This window comes from Rhinolophus sinicus, chromosome 8 (genome assembly GCF_057876585.1).
Source record: "Rhinolophus sinicus isolate RSI-liver-muscle chromosome 8, RSI-T2T, whole genome shotgun sequence".
In the NCBI taxonomy this organism is placed as follows: domain Eukaryota; kingdom Metazoa; phylum Chordata; class Mammalia; order Chiroptera; family Rhinolophidae; genus Rhinolophus; species Rhinolophus sinicus.
The window spans coordinates 49,445,897-49,473,381 of NC_142508.1; the positions used below are offsets into that span (position 1 = coordinate 49,445,897).

A 27,485-nucleotide genomic window follows, 5' to 3' on the forward strand; every position below is an offset into this window, starting at 1 on the left:
AAGCCAAATAAGGCAGACTATTTGGGAGATGCAGCTGGCTGGGGGAGGGGTGGGGCTGGGACCAGGACCCCCGCCCCTTGAAGCTGCCTGACCTGGCAGCTGTCATCTGGGGATCCTGGGTCTCTTGTCCCTGGGCCCTCCCTGGCCTCTGAGGAGCCTTGCCCAGCTGGTAGCACAAGGCAGGCCCACAAGGTGTCTGCCTGGTCAGGAGACCCCGGGTCCAGTTATTCTGCTGCTGTGGCTCAAATGACTCCTGTCCTTCCCAGCCTCCAGCCCCTTCTGTGAAAGGAGAGCCTGGGATATGCGACCCAACCCCCTGCTGTGGTATATTTCCTCCAGTCTCCTTTTTCCCTCTTGATCAGTCCACCTGGTAATGATTCTAGGAATACATGAGAATGTTCTCCTTGTAAAAACGCAAACCTTTCAGATAGAGCCAAGGACCCTTCTGTACAGGGGAGCATTGACGTCAGCTTGGTGTTGATCTTTCTGGGCCTTTTTATACATCTATGTACACAACTCGTGTTGGTGTTTTACTTTTAATCTTACGCAAGAGGAATCGTGGTGTGCATATATGGGTGACCATGGTTTGGAGTGTCCAGCAGTGTCTTAGACATTGGTCCATATTCGTTCTCTCCTACTATGTGCCAGGCACTGTTTCAACTGCAGCCTCTGATGGGCGATAGTTATGATCCCTACCACTTAACAGCTGAGGGAACTGAGGCACAGAGAGGCCCCCATCTCCTGCAGAGCTGGGTGGAACCACCAGATTGCAGGCTCCAGCCCTATTTTACAGATGGGGGACTAAGGCCCAGAGGAAAGCTAGGACAAGTTTCCTGGTTCCTGGCAAGGACTCTGTGCCACTGAACCACATTCTTCCAGAACTTCCTCCTAACGACTTAGCCCTTGGCCATCAGCCCTTTTCTCTTCGGCCCAGCAGGCTAGCCCAGGCCCTTGGAGCCTCACCCTAGCAGGAGCACAGTGGGAAGAGGAAGAAATAGCTGTGTGACAGGCAGCGGCCCTGGGATCTGGGCCCCGCCCCCTCCGTCTGCCCCTCTTGACTCCATTTCCTCCATGTGCCAAGGCCCTGGCCACCACTGGGAGGGGCCTGGTTGACCCCCACCAGGGTGGGAGGGTGAGCGGCTCTGCCCCAGCCCTGGTTTCCTATGTTGGTCCTGCTACCCACTCTGACCTGCTAGTCCTGGACCAACCTTTCCTGCCTATTTGTCAGCAGTCTGTCCTATGGGCCAGTTTGGCAGCCCCTGCACCCTGACCTAAGGGTGACCCTCATTCCCCTGCCTTCTGAACTCAGGGCCACTTAGACCCACACCATTTCCCGGGGAGGCGGTATCAGCCCCAGTCCCTGGGGCTCCCTCAGTTTCCTCACCTGCAAAGTAGAGGTAATGATATTCCCCTTGCAGGTCCACAGGAACAGTGATGGTACTACTAATAGTGATGGCCACAGTGTGTCCACCACCTGCCCAGGCCTCACCACCTCTCCCTGGGACCCTGGCAGTTTTAGCCATCTCTCCCAGGGTCCTGTCCTCCCCTGTGGGTTGCAGGGCAGTGTGATGTCGTGCACAGGCTGCTGGGTCTGTTTCCTGGAATCTCCCTGCAAATGGCGCTAAACATAACTGCCCCCGAGGGCTGCTGTGAAGACCCTGTGAGCAGCCATGCGTGGGGTGCCGGCCCATCACTACTGCAGCCCTTTGTGCCGCGTGATTTGTCCTGCTTCGTCGATGGGGAAACCAAGGCTCGGAGCAGGCAGTCCTTGCTGGAGTTCCCTCAGGAAGGAGGGGGCGGGGAAGATCCAGGCGATTCCAGGGCCTGGCGGTCTCCTTTCCACTGAGGCATAAGCTCGCCTCTGGAGGATGTGTCCCAGATGCTGCGCGTGACCTGGGGTCTTGGTCTCGGGTATTTGGTGGCTGTGACATCCAGCCCTCTGTGTGGAATGTCCCAGCTGAGTGGTCCCGGATGCGTGTGACTTTCATCGCTCTCCCTTTTCGCCTTCCCTTCCTGACCTGGCAGCAGCTGCGGCTCAGGGCAGTCTGTCCTGTTTCCGGGCCTCAGTTTCCTCATCTATAGGACGAGGATCTGATGTGCTGGGTGAGGGTCTGGGAGGGGTTAAGTTTGTGCTGGTGGGGTAAGGGAGCTCTTTCCTACCCAGCTTGGCTTTCTCACTCCCCCCACCCTCATCCTATTGTTCCTGGCTCAGGAAAAGGCATATTTCCCCCATGAGGTCACTATCCTGTCCACTGGCAGCTCCTGATGGGGAGGTGGGAGTTGTCTGGGCAGGGCAGCCCTGTTCCCCCTTCTCTGATGTGTTTGGTCCCTACCTCCTCTCGGGCTGAGTCCTTCCTTCTCTGCTGGAGCCTGGGGCTGACCGAAACCTCCTTTGGCCTTCGCTGAGTCAGCTAGACTTGAAGGCCCAAAGCAATGCCACCTCGTCCGAGCGGTCTGCTCTGATGCCCTGGGCCTCCTCGGCATGCAGTCACTGTGGGGCCATGTTCATGGCCTTAGACCAGCAGCCCTGATGGACAGACTCGGAGTTTTCTGAAAGCCCTGGATGTGGAGCCAGGAGTCTGGACCTAAACGCCTGGCTGTACCACCCATCACAGAAGCTCTCCCCTCTGAGAACCTCTGTTACCTCATCTGAACAATAGGGGAGTGCAAGAGTTGGCCCAGGTTCTGCTATTGAGGCCAGTTTGCCTCTGCTCCCGGGCTAGCCCGAGGTCACTCTTGCTCTGCTGGCTGGCCTCTCACCCCGTCGCCAGTTCTTGATGACAAGGGGAGGTCAACATGGTAGGAACATAACCCAGCCCCTACGCTTTGCCTGACCCCTGGGCTGCCCTGCTGGGCCTGGGAGCCAGTGGCCTATGTTTTCCAGCTCACATCCCCTGGACCGCCATCCAGAGCTGTCCAAGCGCCACCCACATGCCCAGTGCCAGCTTGCTGGCAATGCAGATGGCAGAAGATAGAGTCAGGGAGACCAGCCAGGGCTGGGCGAGCTGGCAGGCTCCAGGCAGGAAGGCTTGGGCAGGCTGTGCTCCAGGGCATCCTGGGACCCTTAGGAGAGCTAGAGCCTCAGTTTCCTCATCTATGTGGGTGGAGACGCTCACCTGCCAGGGCACTCACTGCCTTTCTCTAACTGTTGGATGTGTCCCCTGTGCCTTGACAGTGTCTTCTCTTGGGTCAGCTGTGTGGCAAATGAATGAATGAATGAGGAATGAATGAATGAAGGACTCTGGAGGGGGGCGTTGTTGTCCATTCCAGGGCAGGTCTTATGCTGGGCTATGGCTCACACGGATCCTTGCCAGGGTGGGGGCAGCAGCCTGTGCAGTCTGTTCCAAAGTGCTTCCCATGCTCCCCTCTGACCCTGCTCCCTCTCTCTGACTCTTCGTCTCCCATTTCCCGCTTTTGGGCTTTTGGCCCACAGAGTTTCTCTGAGTTTCTCTTCTTCCTGCTCAGCCTGGGGGTGGGGAGAGGATGGGCGAGGACTGGCCCCTTGCTTACCTCATGGCTCCACTGGTAGCAACAGACCTGGCTCGGGCCAACGCCTGCCCTTCAGGCTCTGGTTTCTGAAATCTTCACTGATTTCAGGGACTGTTTATTTGTTCATTTTGGTCAAATACACATAACATAAAATTTACCCTCTTAACCATGTTTAAGTGTATGGCTCAGTGACATTAAGTGTATTTCTCAGTATTGAGCCATCATCCCCATCATCTGCAGGACTTTCTCATCATCCTAAACTGAAACTCTGCATCCATCAAACACTAACTGCATTCCCCCTGTCTCAGCCTTGGGGCCCCTTACAGTGCCAGGCCGGGGAGCCTGTAGGAGATGTGCGGAGGAGAGAACCTGTCCCTCCTCGGGAACTGTGCCTCTGCCTCCAGGAGCTTCCCTGTGCCTACTCCATGTTAGATGCCCTGTCATGGGCTTTCGAATGCCATCCCTGGTGCATGTATCCTTGCTCAGTGCCTAGTGTCCCTGGCAGATGAGAACGTGACTGCCTGAGGGCAGGGACCTGCAGAACAGGTCTTCAGGAGACAGTTACTCCGATGATGGGTGGGTGGGTGGGTGACAGATTGGAAGGACCGATGGATGGGTGGGTGGGTGGATGGGTAGATGGATAGATGGGTGGATGGGTGGGTGGGTGGATGGGTGGATGGATGGAAGGTAGGTGGGTGGGTAGATGGATGGATGGACAGACAGATGGCTGGCTGGCTGGAGAAGCTCTCACCAGGCTGCTATAAAAGGGGAGGGTGCCACCTCTCTGGGGATAGGGCTGGGGCTGGCACTGTGGTGGGGAGAGAGGCAGAGCCCAGCGGCCTGAAAAGTGCAGTTCTGGAAAACAAAGGAACTTTAGAAGGCTTCTTTGCCATAAGTGCATTTCCCTTCTGCCGCTTGGGCCGGATCAGATTGATTTTTTTTTTTAATGAAAATGTATAATTGTTGTAAAACTTTAGATTTAGAGTTGAGCTGATCACTATAACTAGTGTGGGTAATGGAAGGAGGAGGCATCTTAAGTTTAGGGCCGGCTCCCTGGGGAGTGGGAGCATGCTACAGTGTCCAGAAAGGAAGGCGGGTGACCCGGAACTTGGAATCACAGCACCAACCGTGTGGTTCTTTGGGGTTCACATGTTGCTGAGGTGATAGAAGGGGTTTAGTTAGAGGGTTGGTGGGAAGGGACTGAAGCCCTGCACTAGGCACCTCACATCTATGATTCGGGATTAACTCTCCTGGTGACCTTCGGGCAGGTAGTTTTAATGCCACTGTACAGATGTGGAAACAGGCTTGGCGGGCACGCTGACCACAGGGGCTGCAAGACGGGATGAGAGTTGGCCTTGTTCTGTGGGCGGCAGCCGTCTCCTAGCTTAGCAGCTCGGCTGCGGCAGCTCTGGCTCCTCTTGCGACCATCTCCTCTCACTTCCTCTGAGATGCCTGAGCTCCTGGTTTGGACGAGAGACTTGTCCCAGGGCCTTTGGTGAAGGTGGAGGTGGAGGTGGGAGGGGCGCGTGAGCCAGCCTGTGTTCCCTCTAGTAGACATCCTGGGGTCCCACGTCCTGGCGAGGATGGGGGACAGGCAGAGATCTGGACAACCCCCCACACTGAACCACTGGTGACCAGGGGCTTGGGCGTCGGGGGAGGGTGTCAAGTGTCAGTGGGGTGCTGCTGGGGTCTCAGTGGTCTGAGTTCTGTGAGGAGTTCCTGCTTTGTCCTGGCTTCTGAAGTGGGACCACTGAGGGAGTCCAGCTATGGCCTCTCCCAATTGCAGGGGTCCTAAGAGCCAAACCTTCTTTCTAGCACAGGAGGGGATGCCATCGTCACTAGCTAGTGACTGGCAGCAAACTGTGCTGCCTCATCAGCAGCAGCTGCCCTCAGCATGTTTCAGATGCTTTTGTCTCTGGAAGACCCTGGGAAGGTCATTGTGATCAGAGGCCATGGGGCAGGCCGGGCTCAGGGTCATGCCCCCAAGGGGATCCCCATACTTGGAAGGCATGGAAGGGGTGCAAAAGTGTCTTCCAGACAAACGCTGCCTGTTGGCGTTGTCTCCAGAGGCCTGTGACTCTGGTCCATTCTGTTCCCAGAGGAGATGACCTGGACCTGGCTTATTTTTAGCACACCCCACCTGGCCCTGTCGCGTCTCCCAGGAGACATGGTCTGTGGAGCCATGTCCACAGCCAAGCCCATCAGTCTCAGCCCTGGCGGTCCAGACAGCTCCTAGGGATAGGTCTGAGTCATGACCGGGCTCAGGGCTTGCAATTGGGGGTCTGAGGGGCAGAGAGTGAAGGCAGGACAACAGGCTCCCCTCTCAGCAGACAGCTTCTGGAGCTGGCTTTTATCCCATGCCTCTCAGTGGAAAGAGAGGAGTCAGTTCCCTCTGCTCATAGACGTCTGGGTTGTGGAGCTGCGCTGTCCAGGAGGGCACAGATTCATGGTGGGCACTGTTGCCTGCCGAGTCCTGTGCTGTCATCCTGGGCCTGCGTGGGCAGGGCTGGGGTCAACCTGGGCCACCTTGCTAGTGGCGGCGAATGAGAAGCGGGGTGGGAAGAGGTGGCTCCAGCCCTGGGGGCCTCGCCAGTGGTGCCCATGTGCTACTGGCCCCCTTGGACAGCATGCAGTGCCTCTCGGGCACCCCAGGAAAGACTAAGTGGGTTCCCAGTTCCTGTGATGAGCTCTGCATCAAACATGCAGCATCTCCATGTCATCTTCTGATAACACAGTTCCTGGGGGGCAAGTGAGGTCCCCCAGCCACCCTGCTGTACTTTGTCGAGATAGCGTCAAACAGGGTGAGACTCTGGAAAGTACCAACAGGGTGGAAAGACGTGTTGAGTTAATAAGAGGAAAGGCGGGAACAGCTGCTGACACAGAGTCAGAGGCAGGAGCCAGGCCAAATGCTCCATGCTGGGCAGTTCCACTCAGTGTGACGTGTGAGGTCCTGGGGAAGGCATAGCCACAGGGGCGGGGCTGCTGCAAAGGTGGCCTGTCTGGGGACACAATGTGGCCATGGATGTGCACAGGTGGCATGTAGCATGTTGTCTGGACTAAGTGACAGGTGATGTGTCACGTGTTGAGCACCATGGCTCCCCCATGCTGGGAGGTAGGCACCCTTGCAGGGGTGACAAGCACAGTGTGGGGGGATGATTTCCTGGGGGGCATTGTCCTGGGAGGGTGATGTTTGGGGGATGGTATTCAGAGGGCTAGTCCCAGGGGGGCAATGTGGGGGCGTGGGGTTGGCCATCCCCTGCGTGCAGCCCTGCTAACCATGGGTCTCCCCCTGCAGCCTGCCTGCTCCGCTCCAACGCGCTCTCGCTGGTCTACCTGCTATTCCTGCTGCTGCTGCCCTGGTTCGCGGGCCCCTCCCGGCAAAGCATCCAAGGTAAGAGCCGGGCAGTGGCTCCTGCCTGCAGGAGGGGGACTCGGGGTTCAGAGCTCTTTGTCTGCGTGCACCCAGCCCAGGCACCCAGGGGGAGGGAAGCGTTGGGGGCTCCTCAGAAACCCTGGGCAGCGAAGAAGTTTCTCTGCGGTTTACCAGTCATAGGTAAAGGCTGAGCAGTCCCAAGTCTCATTTTCATCATAGATCTCTGCTGATCTCAGAATCTCTTTTCTGACCACATTTCAGGGGCATGTTAAAGAAAATGGGGGGGTCGTTGGATGGATTACCCTGATCCTGGGGTGATCCCCCTGTCATGGGCTCAGGCCCAGAGCTGTGGGCTGGCCAGTCTTCCCACCAGCTCCCTCTCCCGTCCCCTACCCTGCTCCAGCACCATCTCTGCAGCCTTTCTGCCTGGCAAGACTCCAGCCAACCTCTAAGTTCAGTCACCGCATTGGCTTTCACTGCCCCCCACCCCATAGAGTCAGGCTCCACCCATGTTTGCTGGCACTCCGTGGGGCTTCGGTTTACTTCTAGCTACCTCGTACTTCAGGTAGTTGGACACACAGTGTCTCCATCTAGGTCCTGAGATCCTGGAGTGTGGGCTCTGTCTCAGGTTTCTGTGTCCACCACGCAGACGGATGTAGGAAAGCCCATCAGGGAGGCTATGCCCACAGGAGGGTCTGGACAGTGGGCTCACAGTGTGGACCCATCTGGGAGGGGCTGAGAGTGGACAGGCCATTGCCCCGTCTCAGGACCCCATGTAGGAGAGGGACAGGGCGAGTGCAGGCAGAGCACAAGCACGTCCCCTGTGGAGGGAGATGCAGAGCTGCAGCGGATGACATGGGGACAGATGGCAGGAGGGGCCCCACCCCTACATATGGGGACCGGGCTGTGCTCTCTGGGTACTTCAGTGTCTATTTTTATCCCAGCTTTTCAGTCAGGGCAAGTGCCCAGGGACCCATCCCCAAAGGCTGCCCTGTGTCCCCGGGTGGGAAGGGCTCTTAGGTTTCAGAGGGTGAGGAGAGGCACCCAGGCTTCAACGAGGGTCCTGGGGAAGCAGGTTGCCGGCAGCATGAGCCCCAATACCCTTCAGAGATGGGTGAAAAGTCACCCAGCAGGCAGGCCGAGGGTTTGGCTGAGACCATGAAGGGAGACGCCCACTGCCCTTGGGAGGTGTTGGCTGCAGCAGACTGGCCGCTCGGGGGCCTTGGGGACCTCTGAGTGTCCTGTGGCTGCTGAAACAATTGCCGCACTGAGGAGCTGGAACCACACGTGTTTGTTCTCTCAGGTCTGGAGGTCAGAAGTCCTGCACTGTCTCCCGGGGCTAGAATCAGGTGTCACAGGACTGGTTCTTCCTGGAGGCTCCAGGGGAGAACACGTTTCCTCGTCTTTTTCTTGCTTCTTGGCCTGAGGCTCCTCCCTCCATTATTCAGGCTGGCAATGGCCAGTCAAGTGTCACCCCCGTCACCCTGACTCTGGCCCTCCTGCTCATCTCCCACCATTAGGATCCTATGATAACACTGGGTCCATGCAGGGACCCAGGATCAGCCCCTGTTTTAAGGTCAACTGATTGGCAATCTGATTCCCTTTCACCGTGTAAGGACACTTATTCATGGGGTCCAGGCACTGGGGTGTGGATGTGCTGTGGGAGGGGTCATTCTGCCTCCCACAGGGGGACAGGTCACCCCCTCCCTGGCCTGTCACACTGGCTCTTACTGCCCCATCATGCTGCCTCCTTGCTCGGGGTGTTTGCAGAGGGCACTGGTCTTGGAATACATGGAGAGTTCAGGTGCAGAGAAGAAAGGGGGCCCAGCACAGGCACAATTCTAGGAGCTGCTGGGGACTAGGCCAGACCCCTCCCAGGCTGACTCAGCTGTCCACCCAAGACTCCCAGCTCAGGCCAGCTGGGCCCCCCTCCCCTCCCCACCCTGGGGGAGGGCCTGCTGGGCAGAGTCTACCACCCATGCCATCCTCTTCTTTGCACGGAGCCAGTTCTGTCTGTTCCCAGGCCCTCAGCTAAAAGCTGCTGTCCTGTAAATATTTCAGTAAATATTTCACGCCCCTTATGTGACTGGAAACACTTTCCTCTGATCGGCAGTGGAGGAAGTGCAGGCTCCTGCCAGGCCAGGGCCAGGGCAGGCGTCCGGAGTGGGGAGGGTGAGGGTGCAGAGGGAGAGGCAGTGGGAAGACTTTCCTCCTGGCCTCTGTCTGTCCGTCTGCTGGCCTCAGAGGCCCTGCAGAGACAGGAAGACTGGGTTTTTACGGGCAGGAAAGAGGAAAGTGGGAGGCCTGCCCATGCCTGAGGGCTTGGCCAAGGGTTCATGAGTTGTGTAGCTCTAGGCCTTGGCTCTGGCATCTGGTGGAACGTCAGATGCTGCCTGGGGCCCCTTGGGCACTGTCCCCTGGCCCCATCCCCACATGGGTGTTAGTCTGACCGAAGGGGAGCTGGGGTGCAGCTCCTTGTGCAGGGAGAGGCGGAGTCTGGAGATACCTGCCTCAGTGTTTCCTCAGGGAAGTTCCGGCTCCTTCCTTGGTCACTTTGCCCAGCGCTGGGGGCTAGGGCTGTGGGCGTGGGCCGTGTGCCCACAAAGGACAGGGCAGAGGTGCAACGGAAGCTGCAGGGAAACTGTGGGGTCCGCTCCCAGTGACCTGATTAACATTTAGGGACTCAGGGAGGCCCATCTCTGCCTTAGAACAACCCCCCGCCACCCAGAGGCTGCCCTGCCAGCACCTGGGCTTTGTTTTAACTTAGGTGCTTGCATGAAGGGTGGAGGGCCTGTCAGGCAGGGCCCTGTCTGGTCCACTTCTCAAAGCAGCACACATGAGGATCCCTAACATCTGCTGGGAGAGGAGACGAGCGGCCCCTGGGTGTCATTCCCGTCATCCTCGCCCAAACAATACATTGTGTGATCTCGTGCCTGTGAACAGAAGACTCCCCCCACCCAGCTCTCAGCAGAGCAGATGATGCACCCCCTCCCCCAACAGGTTTACACCCTGTCCCTGTCGTGTCCCCATCCTGCCCCCTACCCCCCGCACTCTCCTTGGTGAGATGGGGCCTCAGACACCTGGAAGATGCCCCTTCTCAGAGCACTTCCAGGAATACCCACGTGCACCCCATGGGCCCTGCTTGGCCCTTGCCAGGCTGTATGTGTCGGGGGAGGGGAGGCTCATCACAGCCCAGGAGCTCAGCCCCGAGGTTGGCACCACACCTGCAAGGGGCCTAGGCTACCCCGGAAGCCCTATGAGCAGGGCCTTCATGGACCACGGTTCAAGGGGAAACCAAGGGCATCAGGCAGGGGATCTGGCTGTGAACTGGCTGGGAGGGGGCCCGTAGGAATCAGGGCCCTGACGAGGGTGGAGACGCTGTGAGCCTTTGCAGGCTGAGCGTCCACCACGCCAATTCTGGGGACTCAGACCCAGGGCTCCTGCTCTGGGTCAGACAGATGCTCTTTTACAAACCCCCGTTTGGGAGGACCCCTCTACCCCTTCCTGTGCCTCTGGGACCCATAGACTCCCAGCCTTACTTTCTGTTTCTCTGGAGATTCTTGCCCAAACCTGAAGACCCTAAGTGAGGACCCAGCACCTTCAGGATGGGCGATTTCTATGCGCACCCCTCCCCTGCCATGGACAGAGGTGAGGTGTACCTGCCACACAAGTTCAGGGCCTTGTCCATCTACAGTGCTCCCTGCCCATGTGATCTTCAAGTGTTGAATGACACTCAGATCCCCAGTGGAGAGGGCAGGTAGTGCCTTCCAACAACTGCATTGGATGGTCCAATGCCCGCCTCCTTTTTCCCCCCAGCTTCCCTCTTCCCTGCCCACTAATGGTACCCGTTCCTCCCAGCACTGAGGGCCGAACCTCAGAGTCCACAGGGACCTATTTCCAGCACCTCTAATGGCCCCGGCCGCACCCCTTATCCTTCCTGAGCAGATGCAAGAATCCCTTACCTGCCTGGCCCCCTGCTTGCCCACAGCCAAAGGCTGCCCTCTGGGCTCACCCATTCCTGCTGCCCACGTGTGAATTCCCAGGGGACTGGCTGCTTCCAGCTCAGTTGGGTTTGTGCAGGCAGGAGAGCATCCCAGCTTTCATAAGTAGTGTGTTGAGTGCCAGGCAGGGCCTCCCCTGGACAGGCCAGGCCAGACCCCCCTCCTTAGAGGTCAGACCCCCAGAAGAGGTGGAGGAGCTGACCACGTGAGGGGAGCAAGGGCTCAGCAGAGCCCCAGAAGTGGAGGAATTCAAGAAGCCACCAGACATCCAAGGAGGCATCAGGAGCTCAGGGCTGGGGGTAACGGGGTGGGGTGGGGGCACTGGCAAGCACATGGGCGGTTCACGGCCACACCCGGAGAAGAGGGCCAGGTTGGAGCACCTGCCTCAGCAGGGCATCGCTCCAGGCACACATTTCCCGTCCCAGGGGTGCCTCTTGGACCCTCCCTGCCTCTTCTAGCCAGGTAGGAGGAGCTAAAGCCACAGAGCCAGGGCTCCGGCCCTTTGGCTTGGTGCTGGCTCAGGGTCCAGGACACTGTGCTGCCAGCTGAGAAGCGAACCCGGAAGGGGAGGGGAAGACAATGGGAAGTGGTGACATGTCTGCCGGATGGATGTACAGTGGTGCTGGATGGGAAGGCTGTCAGGCATGATCCAGGTAGGTGGTCGGGTTGCTTTCCTGCCAAGGGGCCTTCGCCCTGATGCGTCCCTACCTGACTTGCAGGCCCTGGCGTGTCTGGGTAACCCATCAGTCTTGGTAGTGCCATCGAAGCCAGCCTTCATCTCTGTGGCTTGGGAGCAGGGTGAGGCCACAGAGTGGGGCAGCGGTGGTTCTGACCAGGTACCCTCCCACCATGTCACCCACTGGGACTTCCTAGATCTGCAAGAGAAAGGCCGTGCAGGCAAGCTGGACAGAGGGGAGGCTGAGCAGTGGCAAGGGGGAGGCTCTGCCTTCTCTCCCTGTGGCTCCTGTGGATTCCCGGTGGGGAGAGGTGCAGGCCAGCCCCTGTAAGGTTCTCCCCCCACCCCCACCCCCGGAGCCCTGCACAGAGCCCCCCTGGCAGCCCAGCTCTGTACTCCTGTGGGGAGGCCTGCGGCCTCTTCCTCCTCTTGGCCTGGGGCTCTGAGCAGAGGGGCCCAGCCAGGGCCCAGGGCCAGACTCTCCCATTCATTTTCCATTTCTCCTTCCCACCAGCGTGCTGTTTCTTCCACAGCTCCACCCTGCTCTCCCTCTTGCTCACCCCTGCCTACCACAGGTCAGAGGCTGTAATCGAAGGGTCAGAATGTTAGGGTTTGGAGGGACCTAGAAATGAGCAAGGCCGAGAAGCTGTCCAGATCCTGTCTGGGGGCCTCTCTCGGCCGCTCAGGGGAAACCCTCTCTGAGCCTGGCTTCCCGTGGTAAAGTCAGGCGAGACGGTGGGTGAAGGATAAAGGACTCAGCCTTCACTGTGGGTGATCCCATGTCACTCCAGAAGTATCACCTACTGGGGGAGGGGAGACAGGCCAATTCTGAGTCTATTTGACAAATAATGATGCTGAACAATAGTGAACAAAATGGACAGGGGCCCTGAGCTTACCAGCCTCTTCTGGGCAGCAGAAAGAGGGCTGGTTTGATGACCCCAATCTGTCCCCGAGCTCCAAGAAGTTGAAAGAGGGGCTCAGCTGCTCTGTAAGTTGTCAATAGCAAATCAGCCAGCCAGCAAGGGTGAGGACCTGATGTCTCCTGCCAAAAAGCTAGGGACTGGAGGAAGAAGCTGTCTGCAGCCAGTGTCCTAAACCCAGGATTCAGAGCTCAGAGTGCAGTAGTCAGAACCAAGCAGAGGTCTCTGGTCCCAGCCCCTGCACAGAGTGGGAGCTGCCCGCCTTCTCATAGGACAGAGGTTACTCCAGGGCTCCCCGAGTCCTCCCGGCCCATAGGCCACAGCCGCCCAGCCCTCTCCCTGCAGCCAACGTCTCCTTGCCAGGTGGGCTGAGTCCTACTTCCCAGTGAGCAGGGTCTAGACATGGTTATGAATGCCACATCCTGCCAGGCTCCAGGCGAAGAGAGGGCCCTTATCCAGGGCTGCCCCTGCCTGCACTCATGGGCTGCTGGGCTCAGCTCTACCTTGGCTTCTCCCCCCATGAGGTGGGGCCCCCAGGATGATGAAGTAAGGCCTGTGAGGCTCTCAGCCAGTGGCCATCCTTCCTTTCCGCAGAGACTCTTTCCGTGCACACGTTGGAAACCCCATGATACCCCCCAGGAGGGTGAGGCTTGCCACACTTTTCTTAAAGAGCCCGGATCCCCGCCCTGCCCCCCTCCACCTACCAATCCCAATGCATGTTTTCAGTCCACACGGGTGAAGCAGTGCTCTGTGGCCAGGGCCACGCAGAGTGACACATGCTTGTTGGACATGTGAATAAACCTGAAGGTGTTGCCTCAAGCCTAGGGGCCTTTCCAGTGCTGGCTCCTGTCCCCCACTGCCCCATACCCCCAGAGAGCATGCGAGCTGGTGTACTGTGCTCTGCTGAGTCACTGCTTTGTGTCTATGGGCAAGTTACTTCAGCTCTCTGTGTCTATAAATCAGGGGTCATGTAGTGCCCACTCGTGGGGCTACTGTGCGTGGTTGGTCAGTGGGATGGTACAGAGCACTGCATGAGATCAGCTGCTGGTGGCCCCCCGGGATCCCATGTACATGCTCAGTGTGTGTCCAGGGCTGATAGCCAGGGCTGTGTGCCGGCCTCACCCCTCCTGCTCTGCCTACAGGTCACACTGGCCGCCTCCTCCGAGCCCTGTTGTGCTTCAGTCTCCTCTTCCTGGCAGCTCACCTCACCTTCCAGATATGCCTACACACCGTGCCTGGCCTGGACCAACTTCTGGGCTCGAACTGTGAGTCACCGAGGGGTGGGGAAGGGTGTGCCTAGGGGCAGCAGGCCTGGGGGAGAGCTGTTGGCCTTCTTGAGCTAGCTGGAGGGGAAACGGGAGAGAGGGAGCCACCACAGCCCTGCAGGAACCTCGGTTCTCCTTAGGGAAGTTGGCTGCTCTGCCTCACCCAGGCTTTGCCTAATGTGGGCTGCCCCTGAGGGCCTTCGATTTGTCTAGCAGAGATGGTTCCAGTTAAGTGCCCCAGTAATGGCCGACTGTCGGGCTGGGCTGAGCACCAGTGTGGTGATGCTGGAGTCTGGCTCTTGGGACAGCCCTCTTCTTAGGCCCCTCTCTCTCTGTCAGCATCGTCCTCCAGTGCATGCTGGGGCTTAGAGACTCAGCCCCGCTGCCCTGCGTCCTTTCACCCCATGGCTGGTATCTCCAGCTGGCACCCAGCCCTCCAGCTCCATTGACATCAAGACGAGGGAGCCCTACGCTCCCAATCCTCCCGCCTGGCCGGGGTCTCCCACTTCTAGGTTCTCCAGGCTCCCACCTGGCACATACTCAGCCACGTGGGCAGGAAGGGTGCCCTACCTGACTTCCCGTTTCATTCCATGATGAACGTGTCCCTCCTGTAGTTTAGAAACTGGACGGAAGTCAGGTGCCTCGCTGATGTACTGGTCCTGGCAGCTCTGAGACCCCGCCTCCCCACTCTGACCCTCAAGGAGCAGCTGGCCCTGGCTGACGGGTGTGAGAGCCTGGCTCAGTCTCTGAGCCACTTGGACCCTGTGAAGGCTGCATACTGCCCAGCTGGGCTGTGAATCCCGTTCTGCCAGGCAAAACTGATGGGCCTTCAATCTGCCTGCCTTTCTTGGCTGGGCCTCAGTTTCCCTACCAGTAAAGGCAGTGTTTTTGAGCATCTGAGAGACTGGCAACAGGTGCCCTGGAGACTAGGGGTTCCATGACTCTGGGGCTCCAAGGACCTGTTGGTGACAGGAGGGGGTTGTTTGTGACCCACTCGCTTGACCCAGTTCCCGTGTGCCTTTCTCCACAGGCAGCCACTGGGAGAACCTCTCCCGACTTGTGGGAGTCACGAGGTAAGACCCCCAGGGGATTTCCTGAGTCCATGAGTGGGGTGCCCCTACTCCATGCCCCACCTCCGTTGGCACCTGCCTTCCTGGGCCAACCAGTGGGCTCTCCTGCCCATCACAGGCTGGACCTGAAGGACATCCCCAGTGCCGTGCGGCTGGTGGCCCCCGATCTGGGCATCCTGGTGGTCTCTGCTGTGTGCCTTGGCCTCTGTGGGCGCCTCACACGGGAAACCCGGCAGAGCCAGTACACCCGAGAGCCGGTGAGCTGCGGTGGGCAGGGCGTGTGTGTGGAGGAGCGGCGTTCTAGAGCTGCATCCTGGCTACTTGAGGACTATTTTACTTTTTTAACAAATGTGGGGTTTTTAGTGTTAAGAGTCAATATGTGTGAATTATGAAGAGAAAAGACACGAGAGTGGAGAGAAGGTGCACGTCCCATGGGAGTGGGACACACTAGCAATGCAGAGCATATCCCTCTAAGACCTGGTTCTGTCAGGGTTCCCTCAGGGGGAACACCTGCAGGGACCCCAGACAGCATCTGTGCCCTTAGAGACCATCCTGGAGGAGATTCTTTGTGGTCACAGGACAGTAGGGAGTCAGCAGTGCTGGAAGATGGCCTGTGCCGGATGTCAGGAGACCTAGGGACAGAAGGACTTGTGGACACAGGGATGGACATGTAAGAGGCCACGCCTGCAGTGGCATCAGTGGGCTGTAGAAAGACATGGGCTGTGTAGGCTCACAGGCAGCAAGAGACTAAATCAGAGACGCTGTCCTTGGAGGGTCCCAAGTCTTCCCTGGGGCAAGGCGTGAGCGTCGAACTTTCGATGTCCTCAGTTGAAGAGTCGGCACTCCTCTGTCACACACAAAGGCTGCAGTCGCATGCCCACCTGGGCCCCCCATCCAGTAGCTCCCGGTCTCCAGGTCTGGGCCCATCCAAAGGTCCCAGTACGAGAGCCACCTGGGGCCCACAGGCCCCTCTCATGCCCCTAGCCCCAGTGTCCCTTTGTCTCATATCTGAGGCTTGCAAGGCATGAGGGCCTTGACCTACAGAGGAACACAGAGAGGGCAGGCAGTTTCCCACAGCAGGTCAGGACGACTTAGCCTGCAGCTGAGCCAGCCTGCTCCCCCACGGTTGCTGCCCGTCCCACAGGGCAAGGCTGGCACCCCCATTTCAGAGGGGGAAATAGGGTCCTGGTGGTCAATTAGCTTTTCCAGGTCTTTGTGGGAAGTTGAGCCAGGGCTGGGACTGCCCTCATGCCTGCCCTCAGGTCCCCCTCCTTTCCTCCGGGGGTGCTTGGGCACCAGTGGGTGCATGGGCCAGGTCTGCCTCTGGTTTCCTCATTAGCAGAGCCAAGGCTTCCTGGAACAGCTCTGCCGGGAAGCAGTTGGACTATTCCCGAAATCTGTGGGTGGGCAGGAGGGGTCAGCCCTCCACTCCACGCTGCCCATTGGGGCTGGACTCTGGTCTGCTGGGCGACTGGGACAAGTCACCTTCACCCGAGTATCCTCAGTGGCATAGACGCATAGAGCTTGCGTCATCTTGCCAACTCAGGGGCGATGGGTGTCACTGGACAGACCTCGGAACAAGGCAGTGGGGCCGCCCTTCAGAGGTGCCCAGTTTTAAAGCTCAGAGCTAGGAGCAGCTCAAACAGTGCATAACACCACCTGGCAGGGCCACATGCACGCGTGGTATACATAATTATATAGTTGCACATGTCCTGATTGTCATACCCGTGTACGTGCACGCTCTGAGGGGGTGAGCTGGTCTGCGGTGGGAGGTCAGGAGACGAGTGGACACCTCTGCCCCGTTCCCCTTGATGTCTTATGGGACCAGTCGAGTCAGGGCTGGAGCCAGGACTGGTTGGGCTGGACGCCACGTGTGGCCCCCAAGCACCTGTCATTCCTCCCAGCAGCTGCCTCTGTTTTTCTCACTCCCAGAAATGGTCATTTTTCACAGGCCTTCTCAGAAGCTTTCCCAGGGCCTGGGCCAGGCTGTGGGCGGGGGTGAGCTCAGGCCTGGCTGCCGTGCCTTCCAGCAGACGTCTCCTCCATCTGGGCTGGCTAGGGCACTCCTTGCATTCCGGGGTCTAAAGGGAGAACCCTGGTTACACAATCTGACCTCAGGGGCCTGGGCCCTGCTGTGATATCCTGGGTCCTGGATATCCTGTAGCCCCATTGCCTTGGCCTGCTCCTGCCCTACAGCTCAACTGTACCTCCCTGGGGCCTCCCCAACCTCCACAGGCTCTATGAGGGCAGGACCTGTCTGGTTCATCTCTCCTGTCCAGTCCTTACGTGCATGTGACAGATGGGAAACAGACTCAGAGAGGTTAGGTGACTTGCCCAAGGCTGCACAGACGGGAGCCTGGAGCTGGGTTGTGCCCAGGTCACCTAGCTCCAGAGCTGTGCTCTTACCCCAGACACCTAGTGCTGCCTCAACCTCCGGGAAAGGCACAGGCAGGGCTCCCATTTTACAGATGGGGACCCAGGGAAGGGACCGGGCATCTGATGCAGAGTTCGTGTTCTTTCTGCCTCACCCTGGCTCTCCTTGATGTCCAGGAAACAGCTGCATTCTGGGAAATCTTAAGGTAGGGCTGGGGAAGCAGGGGAGGCTGGAAGGGCCATCCTGTTTCCTCCCAGGTAGCCTGCTACCTCCACCCCTCTTGAGGCTTGGCTTCCAGAGAGCTGGCCAGGGGCACCTGGCTGTGCCCCTCAGGGCCTGCCCCTCACTTTCCAGAGGCCCCATGGGCAGCAGAGAGGGAACAGGGTGCAAACAGCCATGTAATCTGGAGTCCCTTCCAAGCTTCTGCTTTTTTACTGATAAGGAAACTGCTGCTTCAGCCTGAGGAACCAAGTGTAGCGGTCTGAAGGTGCTTTGTAAACTGTGAAATGAAGTGCACACATGTGCGTGTACTGCTTTCCTTTTTCCTAAAAATCCTTACTTAGGCCCTCTCAGGAGCCCAACTAAACAGGACCAGGGGCTTCAGGAATATGCAGGAAACTGTGGGAACTGCCTGTTCTCAGGGGGGCCCCAGGTCTAGATGGGGAGATAAAGAAGAGGCCCTTCAGGGGTCCCAGAATAGTTCAATGTCAGTCATTGGGCCAGGGATTGGCAGGAGCATTTTGGGGCCAGAGTGGGCTGCCTCCAGGAAGGCCTGCAGGACTGTGAACTTGAGAGAAGCAGTGGGAAGATGGTGGGCCGACCTTGGGCACAGAGGGTGGTCCAGGTCCACACATGGGCTGGCAGCCTGTTGGCCCTTGGAGGAGCAGTACATCTCCCTCCCTTGTGGCTTGAGTACTGTGCCCCTGACCTCCATCCCTCCCTGTGACCTTGGCAGGACGATGATGACAGGGAAGTGGACACTGGCTCCCCAGTGGGGCTGCAGGGAGCCCCTGCGCTGGCCCCCAAGCGGAGGTCGCGGCTGGCCACCCGGTTCCGGATCACAGCTCACTGGCTGCTAGTGGCCGCTGGGCGGACCCTAGCCATAGTGCTGCTCGCGCTGGCAGGTACCCACTGGGTCAAGAGCGGGGATCCTGGCACTGACTGTCACACTGGGAGGGCTTTTGGCATCTGCCAAACTCCCTGCTGACCAATGAGATGGAAGTCACACAGCCCGGCTAGGCATAACCCTGCGTGCCTCTGTCTGGTCCTGCAGGCATCGCTCACCCCTCAGCCTTCTCCAGCGTCTACTTCCTGGTCTTCCTGGCCATCTGCACCTGGTGGGCCTGCCACTTTCCCATCAGCCCCATGGGCTTCAGCGCACTGTGTGTCATGGTGGGATGCTTTGGCGCTGGCCATCTCATCTGTCTGTACTGCTACCAGATGCCCTTCGCCCAGGACGTGCTCCCACCTGCCAGCATCTGGGCCAGGTGAGGGCTCGCCACCGCACAGGTCCCACTCTGTCCCCTCATCCTGGACCTGCCCAACTGCCCCCCTACCTTGGCCAGAGGTCAGTGCCATGCCTTCTCTGTGCAGGGTTTTTGGTCTTAAGGACTTCGTGACCCGCACCAACTGCTCCAGTTCCAATGCACTGGTCCTCAACACCAGCCACGACTGGCCTGTGTACGTGGGGCCTGGCATCCTGCTGCTCCTGTACTATACTGTGACCTCACTCCTGAAGCTCCGCACACACCACCCGCCAGACCAGGTGGGTGCCCACGGCCAGCTCCTCTCCTCTGTCCTCACATTCCCACCCCAGCACCCTTCAGGCCATGGCCCATGGATGGGGTGGGAAACTGAGCTCTGCTTTGGTCTCTGCAGATAAAGGAGGCAGCGGGGGGTGACCAGGAGAGGGAGGTGGAACTGATGGAAGTGGACCAGTGGCCCCAGGACCAAGCCAAGGCTGCAGCCACCAAGGAGGAGGGCGCTGCCCAGGTGAGAATTCCAGTCTGAGTGGTGGGGCCTGGATTCCCAGCCTGCGGGCTTGGCTCACTGGGTCTTAACTCGCTTCTCAGCCCATGACACCCATGCCCCTTGGGCTTGACCCTGAAGTTGACAACTGCATCGTGCATGACCTGAGTAGCCACAGCCCCGTGCAGCAGCGCCCCGGTGAGTAGGACATGCCCAAGGCAGCTCAGGGACACCTCCTTGGGCACACTGGTGCTGTCCCCTGGTGGCCATTGAGTGGTCTCGCCGTGTTGACCTCTCCAGTTGTGCCCACCTGGGGCCATGTTGCTGATAGACCCCGAGACACTGTGGGGGGTGAAGGGGACCCCAAGTTTCTCATCTCCCTGCCTGCCTCCCAGTTCCCAGAGGACTTGACTGCTTGCCTTGGGCTGGCCCCTAGGCCCAGGGTGGCTGGGAGGTTTGCACAGGCGATGCCGGCCTGGGAGCTTTGCACAGCAGCATCCCTATGTGTGATCTTTTCCTTTGCCTTGAGCCTTGATTTCTAGTTTGTGAATTGCCCCTGCACAAAGCAGAAGCTGAATCGCTGGCCTCGGGAGCTGATGCCCTAGGCCCTTGCATGTCCATAGAGCTGGGAGTGGGTCAGGGCCATCTTGTCCATTCTGTCTCTTCAGAGCCTTGGAAACCAAGGCCTGGAGAGGGTTGAGGACTGCCCAGGGTCGTGTGGCAGTTGGGAGCAGAGTCAGTCAGGGGCCTGCCTTTTGTGCCCCCAGAGCCCACCAAGTGCTGTCTCTCAAGCAGCTCCCTCCTCCTGTTGGGCTGCTGCCCCATTTTAGGTCAAAATCAGGTGTGGGTGAGGGGCTCTGGCGTATTGATGTCGGAGCTTCCCGGGTGACCCCTGCCCCCACCCTGTAGTGCACCCCAGGCTGGCTAGGCCAAGAGAGACGTCTCCACTGAATGGCCTGGGCCACCTCATCATGGACCAGAGCTATGTGTGTGCCCTCATCGCCATGATGGTAAGGAGCAGCAGGCCTGGGCGGACCCTTCCCACAGGATCCCTCACACGTACTGGGAGGCGGGTGGAGGCCCATGTTTTATAGCCTAGTGCCTCCTCACCAGAAATGGATGGAGCTGCTGAGCCAAGAGCCACCCTGGCCAGCCCACAGCTGTGTGTGTAAACGAGTGTGTGTGTGTGGGTACACATGACTGTGAGCATGCATATACATGACTGTGTGAACATGTACATGCATGTGTGTGTGTGTGAACGAGTGTGTATGTGTGAGAATTGTACGTGAACATGTGTGCATGTGAGTGTGTATGTGTATGCGTATGCATTTGTGTGCATGTAGAATGTGTGTGTGTGCATGAGCATATGTGCATACATGTGGCGTGGGGGCGTGTCCTGTGCCGCTGTGCTCCAGGCTGATGGGCGTGTTTGCCTTCCTGTTGTGACACCCCCCTGGGGGCCCCGCCTCATCAGCCTTCTGGGGGAGCTGGGCTGGGCTGGGCTGGGTAGGCTGTGCAGCCTGCCCACCAGCCCCTGCCATCCAGGTGTGGAGCATCACTTACCACAGCTGGCTGACGTTCGTGCTGCTGCTCTGGGCCTGCCTCATCTGGACTGTGCGCAGCCGCCACCAGCTGGCCATGTTGTGCTCGCCCTTCATCCTGCTCTACGGGCTGGCCCTGTGCGGCCTGCGCTACGTGTGGGCCATGGACCTGCGTGCTGAGCTTCCCACCACCCTGGGTCCTGTCAGCCTGCGCCAGCTGGGGCTGGAGCACACCCGCTACCCCTGCCTGGACCTGGGTGCCATGGTGAGTGCCTCCCACCCCAAGGTGCTGCCTGTGAGTGTGTGCTGGTGCCTTGGGTTTCTGCATGAGGACCCGTGACAGTGACATTCTGTTCGTTCATCACCCAGTGGAGTAGGAGCTCCGGAGAGGCAGGCCCGTGTGTAGTGGTCACCACAGGGTCCCCACCGGCCAGCCTAGAGTACTGGCTTGAGTGGATGAATGATGATCTTGTGTCATAGCGGGCACTGTTCCCATCTCCCTGACAGGTTCCCTTAGTGTTACATGCTGTCCCTGGGTCTCACTGGGTGAGACGTGTGAACCCATGTGCATGCATGTATATGCACATGTGTGTACAAACGTGAACCTGTGTGTACACATATATGTGAGCCTGTGGCTGTGAACGTGTACAGATATATGAGCCTGTCTGTGCACATGCGTGCACTTGTGTGCAGGTGTGTATGTGACAGGGTGAGCTTGTGACTGCAGGGGGCCTGGCTGGCCGCCTCCCTGCTGAGGGTCTCTCCCCCACCCACATCTTCTTGGGCTGGACCCTGGCTTTGGAATGGTGCCAGGCTTCCAGGCCCTCAGTGATGCCGCCCCACCCCACCCCAGTTGCTGTACACCCTGACCTTCTGGCTCCTGCTGCGCCAGTTTGTCAAAGAGAAGCTGCTGAGGAGGAAGAAGGTGCCGTCTGCACTGATGGAGGTCACCGTGGCAGACACAGGTGAGCGGACGGGGCCATTGGATCAGCCCCCTCCTGCCTGGTCCTCAAGTCACACCCCCATGCCCTGGCTTGGCCCGCAGAGCCCACGAGGATGCGGACGCTGTTCCAGAACCTGGGGGAGCTGGTCACGGGCATCTACGCCAAGTACTGGATCTACGTGTGCGCCGGCATGTTCATCGTGGTCAGCTTTGCCGGCCGCCTGGTTGTCTACAAGATCGTCTACATGTTCCTCTTCCTGCTGTGCCTCACCCTCTTCCAGGTCTCTGGGGGCGGACAGGCTGGGACCCTCCTGCGGCCGGGCCTCACCACGGGGGGCCCTCACACACCTGTCCTTGCAGGTCTACTACAGCCTGTGGAGGAAGCTGCTCAAGATGTTCTGGTGGCTGGTGGTGGCCTACACCATGCTGGTGCTCATCGCTGTGTACACCTTCCAGTTCCAGGACTTCCCCATGTACTGGCGCAATCTGACCGGCTTCACTGACGAGCAGTGAGTTGAGGACAGGCAGACGGGCAGGCGGGCAAGTGGGCAGGCGAGGTGCTGGCATGGCATGGGCCAAGTCACCTCCTTGGGCCCGAGGCTCTGCATCATGGACCCCAGGGGCCGGGCAGTGCTGATGGCCACCCCTCCCCAGGCTCGGGGACCTGGGCCTGGAGCAGTTCAGCGTGTCCGAGCTCTTCTCCAGCATCCTCATCCCTGGCTTCTTCCTGCTCGCCTGCATCCTGCAGCTGCACTACTTCCACCAGCCCTTCATGCAGCTCACCGACCTGGAGCACATCCCCCTGCCTGGCGCCAGCCGCCTGCGCTGCACTCACAGGTGTGGACCCACCTCCGCTACCATTGCCTCTGAGGAGCAGGAACTTGGGTCTCAACTCATGGGGGCTGGGGCTGGGGGTGTAGGGGTCTACAGAGTGTTAACCCCCCTTGAACAGAGAAGGGCCTTGTTTGGGAGGGGAAAGGAGGCTGGTGGGATTCAGATGGGAGGACCCAGGACAGCTTGAAGGCCTCAGCCACCACCTTCAGATGCCTCAGGTGCTGGGCGTTTTTTCTGACCGGGGTGGGGCGTCGGGTAGAATGTCCGCTGGGCCACAGGCTCTGACCTAGCAGCTGCAGCACACACAACATGGTCACCAAGCAGAGGCCAGGGGAGGGGCAGGCAGGGTCTTGTGTCAGCCCCAGGAGGGCAGGAGCACAGCTAGGAAGTGACACTTTGGGGCCCTGTCCTAGGCAGGATGCAATGAGCGAGACCCCACTATTACAGCAGCAGCAGGAGGAGGCCCCCAGGGACGAGGGGCTGGGCACGGCTGGCTGCCACCAGGCCACACAGGCCCCGGAAGGTAAGTCAGAGGGGTGGAGTGCAGCCCCCAAGAAGTGCGTGGGGTGTGCTGAGGAGTCGGGCCACTGGACCCCCTGTGAGGCCCAGTGTCCCTGTCCTCTTCTCACTGCCTGTCCCCCCACGGTCACAGCCAACAAGTGGGGCCTGGTGGCCGAACGACTTATGGACCTGTCTGCCAGTTTCTCGAACGTCCTCACCCGCGTGCAGGTGTTTGTGCGGCGTCTGCTGGAACTACACATCTTCAAGCTGGTGGCCCTGTACACCGTCTGGGTGGCCCTAAATGAGGTGAGAGTGGGGTGCACCCCTTCCTCGTCTGCACTGGTCACTCAGGGCACATCCCTGCATCTCAGAGCCCACAGGGGAGCGAGCTGCCCTGCCTGCCGGGCTCAGCCCTGTTTGTCCCACCTGCCGCCAGGTGTCTGTGATGAACCTCCTGCTGGTCGTGCTCTGGGCCTTTGCCCTGCCTTACCCTCGTTTCCGGCCCATGGCCTCCTGCCTGTCCACTGTATGGACCTGCATCATTATCGTGTGCAAGATGCTCTACCAGCTTAAGGTCGTCAGCCCCAACGAGTACTCCAGCAACTGCACCGAGGTACAGCCGCCGGGTACCGCGGCCCTGAGCCTCGCAAGTCTCCTGCACCTCGGGTGCCAAGGGGCTCCTGCTTCAACTCAGGGTGGTGAGGGACGGATGCAGAGGGACGTCCTCAGGGCCAGGGACTTCCTGGAGGAGGTGTCCTTCCATCTGGTCTATGGAGGACCCACTCCCCATGCCAAAGTGTCCGGGTTAGAGAAGGATCCTGATTCGCTGACTCCCTAATGAGATACAGTTCATGGCGTGAAGAGGCACCAAGGCCAGATGTCTTCTGGAGTGAAGTGGGGGAGCCTCAGCCAGGCCTGGGAGGGGAGAGGCCGTTCAGAGCAGCCTCTACCCAGAGCTTTCTCTTTACTTCCCCTCGGCGCCAGCCTGAAGCTTCCCCATCCCCAGTCACCCTGTCCCCTTCTTTATTAAGGTGGTTTGGAGTCTGACAGCACCCCCATATCCCTGGCTGGGGGCAGCTGTGGTCTGGCCCCGACATGTTCCAGAGCTGTGGTTGGAGCAGGGGCCCAAGGCAGGGCCAGTGGTCTCAGGGGTCAGTGTCCAGTTACCAGCCAGGGAGCAGGTACTGATGTGGCTCCGTCCCCCAGCCCCTCCCCAATAGCACCAACCTACAGAAGACGGAGATCAACCAGTCTTTGCTGTACCGAGGGCCTGTCGACCCAGCCAACTGGTTCGGCGTGCGGAAGGGCTTCCCCAACCTCGGCTACATCCAGGTGAGGGCAGGGGTAAGGGGGCGGGGACAAGGGGGCTTGGGCCTTAGGGGGGCCTGGGGGACCCTGGGGGGGGCAGGAGCTGGAGGGGCCTAACTGTCTGCCCCCCCCCCCCCCCCCAGAACCACCTGCAGATCCTGCTGCTGCTGGTGTTCGAGGCCATTGTGTACCGGCGCCAAGAACACCACCGCCGGCAGTACCAGCTGGCCCCACTGCCCGCCCAGGCCGTCTGCATCGATGGCACCCGCCAGCAGCTGGACCGGGACCTGCTCAGCTGCATCAAGTACTTCGTCAACTTCTTCTTCTACAAATTTGGGCTGGAGGTGAGGCTGGGCATCAACCCTCACCCACTTCCCCAGGCGGGGCTCAGCCACGGGGCGTCTGTTCCGCTCTCTGTGGGGCCTTGGCCGAGCATCTGCAATGTGCAGACCCACGGGGGCCACCTGGGGACACGGGGGCAGTTTACCAAGCGTGCTGGGTTCTCCCAGGCAAGGTTGGCCTGTAGAATGAGGGCAGGGGGCCAGGACTCAGGCTGGAGACTGGGTCAGAGTCTCCAGTCTGCCCCAGAGGCCCCCTAGCCTCGATTTCCCCCCTGCAAGGTGGAGACATGTCCAGCCTCTCCATCCCTCCAGGACGGCGGTGTGAACTGCCATGAGCTTGCGCTGCAGGCCCCCACTCTGCACAACACCCTACTGCCTCCAGGCAGCGTATGCTCAGCTCCCAGCCTGCCCCACCACCCCGTGTTGCCTGTGGCCCTCAGAGCCAGCCCGCGGGGCCTGACGCTGCCTGCAGGCAGGACCAAGAAGGTCCCTTCCACCAGCTCCCTCCATCTTCCATTCTCATTTCCTCCTTCCCCTTCTGCTGCCCCCAGATCTGCTTCCTGATGGCCGTGAATGTGATCGGGCAGCGCATGAACTTCATGGTCATCCTGCACGGCTGCTGGCTGGTGGCCATCCTCACCCGCCGGCGCCGCAGGGCCATCGCCCATCTCTGGCCCAACTACTGCCTCTTCCTGACGCTCTTCCTGCTTTACCAGTACCTGCTGTGCCTGGGTATCCCCCCAGCCTTGTGCATCGGTGAGCGGGGTGCGGGCTGTGGGCAGGGGCGTGAGCACTGAGTGAGACGGTCTCCGTGGCTGTGGCCACACGAGAGCGCACAGTGGTGTTTCCCACCTGCCCTGGGCTCCTCCAGCACCTGGAGTTGGCCTCAGCCTCCCTCCCCATTGCACAGCCTGGCTTCCTCGCGTCCATCCCTGCTCAGCCCCCAGCCCCACCCAGGGGCCCCTGGTGTTGCTTCCATGAACCCGGCCGGCTACAGCCATGCCATCTTTCGGTGGGGGGCTGTTGGCCCCTGGCTGGACCCCCGGCATACACTGCCACCTTTTTTTTGCCCAACATTCTATTTTGAAAACTTTCAAACAATCAGAGCATTTGGGAGAATAGTGCAAGGAAGAGTTGTACACTCTTCCTTGGTGCATGAGAGTCCCTGGAGGAGTTCCACGCCCAATACCGCCTGAGGGTCGGCACCCTCTGTACCCCAGGACATGACCACGCACAGCTGTCCATCCCTGGGCAATATGCTGGTCTGATGTGCGTCCGTACTCAGTGCCCCATCCTCACGGCCCTCTCCTTGGTGGCTGTTTGCTTTAATGCAGGATCTGACCTTTGCATTTGGCCATCCTCTTCTCTTGTCTCCTTTGGTCTGGACTGTCTCAACCTCTGACTCTTGTGAAGTTTTCCTAGTCAGGGCAGTGGGTTTGCAGAAAGCTCCTAGTGTGTATTTGCTGGGTTGCTCCCATGTGTGTAGATGGCATTCAGTGGTGCTGTGCTTGGCGGCCCATGACCAGGAGTCCAGTCGGTTGTCTGTCCTATTCGGGGGTCCCCAGCCCACCCTGTGGAGGGGCAGCCACTCTACCTTTCGCCATTGACATGGGTGGTGTCCTCGTCCATTGACTCCTGAGTCGGCCATGGTGGAACTTTGTAAAACGGACGTTTTCATTACTATTATTGCTGGTACATTAATTAGTTGGCTTTTTCGTGGACAGAGCTTTGATTTCTCACCCTTCCCATTTCTGTTTCTTACTGTCAGCAGATCCACAGTTCTTTTTAAAATGTGTTACATGTAACCCATTCCTGTCATTCCCTTTCCATTCGGAGCATCTCAGAGGTATGCCATGCAGGTCCTTCAAGCCGGTGCTTTCGATGTGCTCCCCCACTGCCTTTGAAAGTCAGGTTCACTGAGGCTCTGTTCACACCCAGTAAACCCCCCCCCATCCTCTGTAGCATACAGTTCTGTGAGTTGACACGTGCACTCATAGGACCACTACCAGTCAGTCACAGAAGTGTTCCAGCCCCCACCCCCTGCCCGCAACCACTGATCCGACCACTTCTAACTGCTTTTTCCAGAACGCCTTAAAAATGGACTCAGAGCATGTCACCTTTGAGTCTGGCTTTTTGCAGCAGAACACGTTCGAGGCTCTCCTGTGTCGATGTGTATCAGCACTTTGTTCCTTTTTTGTTTGGTTTTGTTTTTTAACTTTTTATGTAGACTTACAGGAGTTGAGAAGCAGAGTTCTCAAATGTCCTTCACCCAGTTTCCCTGCTGTTAGCCTCTGATGTAACCCGGTACAGTGACCAAAACTGAGATGAACATGGATACCATGCCACCAACTACTAATGGAACCACAGACCGCATGCGGCCACCCTGCTTGGCCACTGCCACCCACTTTCTGTCATAGGACCTCATGCAGATCCCACAGTGCAGTTCATCATGCTATCTCCTCTGCCTTTCTTCATCTTTCATGACCTTAAAATTTTTGAGGAACACTGGGCTGTTACCGTGTTTCCCCGAAAATAAGACCTAGCCAGGCCATCAGCTCTAATGCATCTTTTGGAGCAAAAATTAATATAAGGCTCGGTTTTATTTTACCATAATATAATATAAAACCCAGCCTTATTTTCCTATAAGACCGGGTCTATAATAATATAATATAAAATAATAATATAATACCAGGTCTTATATTAATTTTTGCTCCAAGAGACTCATTAGAGCTGATGGTCCAGCTAGGTATTATTTTGGGGGAAACATGGTATTTTGTAGAATGTCCCTCAATCTGGGATTGTTTGGTGTTTTATTTATTTATTTTTTCCAAGTCAAGTTGTCCTTTCAATCTTAGTTGTGGAGTGTGCAGCTCAGCTCCAG

General features: G+C 58.7%; 1 protein-coding gene across 2 annotated transcripts in view; it reads left to right on the forward strand.

The window, feature by feature from the left end:
• Positions 1 to 27,485, forward strand: part of PIEZO1 (piezo type mechanosensitive ion channel component 1 (Er blood group)) — a 65,265-nt gene that overhangs the window by 24,500 nt on the left and 13,280 nt on the right. For both annotated transcript variants that reach the window (XR_016022018.1, XM_074314451.2), the window contains exons 2-22: positions 6,785 to 6,880; positions 13,602 to 13,724; positions 14,755 to 14,797; positions 14,913 to 15,051; positions 18,124 to 18,292; positions 18,442 to 18,655; positions 18,762 to 18,933; positions 19,047 to 19,160; positions 19,241 to 19,334; positions 20,046 to 20,146; positions 20,682 to 20,942; positions 21,531 to 21,642; positions 21,723 to 21,901; positions 21,981 to 22,129; positions 22,275 to 22,457; positions 22,868 to 22,977; positions 23,107 to 23,261; positions 23,392 to 23,568; positions 24,162 to 24,287; positions 24,407 to 24,607; positions 25,156 to 25,360. Coding sequence is in view for 1 of the 2 variants with exons in the window: in XM_074314451.2 (XP_074170552.2) it covers positions 6,785 to 6,880; positions 13,602 to 13,724; positions 14,755 to 14,797; positions 14,913 to 15,051; positions 18,124 to 18,292; positions 18,442 to 18,655; positions 18,762 to 18,933; positions 19,047 to 19,160; positions 19,241 to 19,334; positions 20,046 to 20,146; positions 20,682 to 20,942; positions 21,531 to 21,642; positions 21,723 to 21,901; positions 21,981 to 22,129; positions 22,275 to 22,457; positions 22,868 to 22,977; positions 23,107 to 23,261; positions 23,392 to 23,568; positions 24,162 to 24,287; positions 24,407 to 24,607; positions 25,156 to 25,360 (3,123 nt within the window). In the remaining variant the exon portion in view is untranslated. The remainder of the gene's footprint in view (positions 1 to 6,784; positions 6,881 to 13,601; positions 13,725 to 14,754; positions 14,798 to 14,912; positions 15,052 to 18,123; positions 18,293 to 18,441; positions 18,656 to 18,761; positions 18,934 to 19,046; positions 19,161 to 19,240; positions 19,335 to 20,045; positions 20,147 to 20,681; positions 20,943 to 21,530; positions 21,643 to 21,722; positions 21,902 to 21,980; positions 22,130 to 22,274; positions 22,458 to 22,867; positions 22,978 to 23,106; positions 23,262 to 23,391; positions 23,569 to 24,161; positions 24,288 to 24,406; positions 24,608 to 25,155; positions 25,361 to 27,485) is intronic.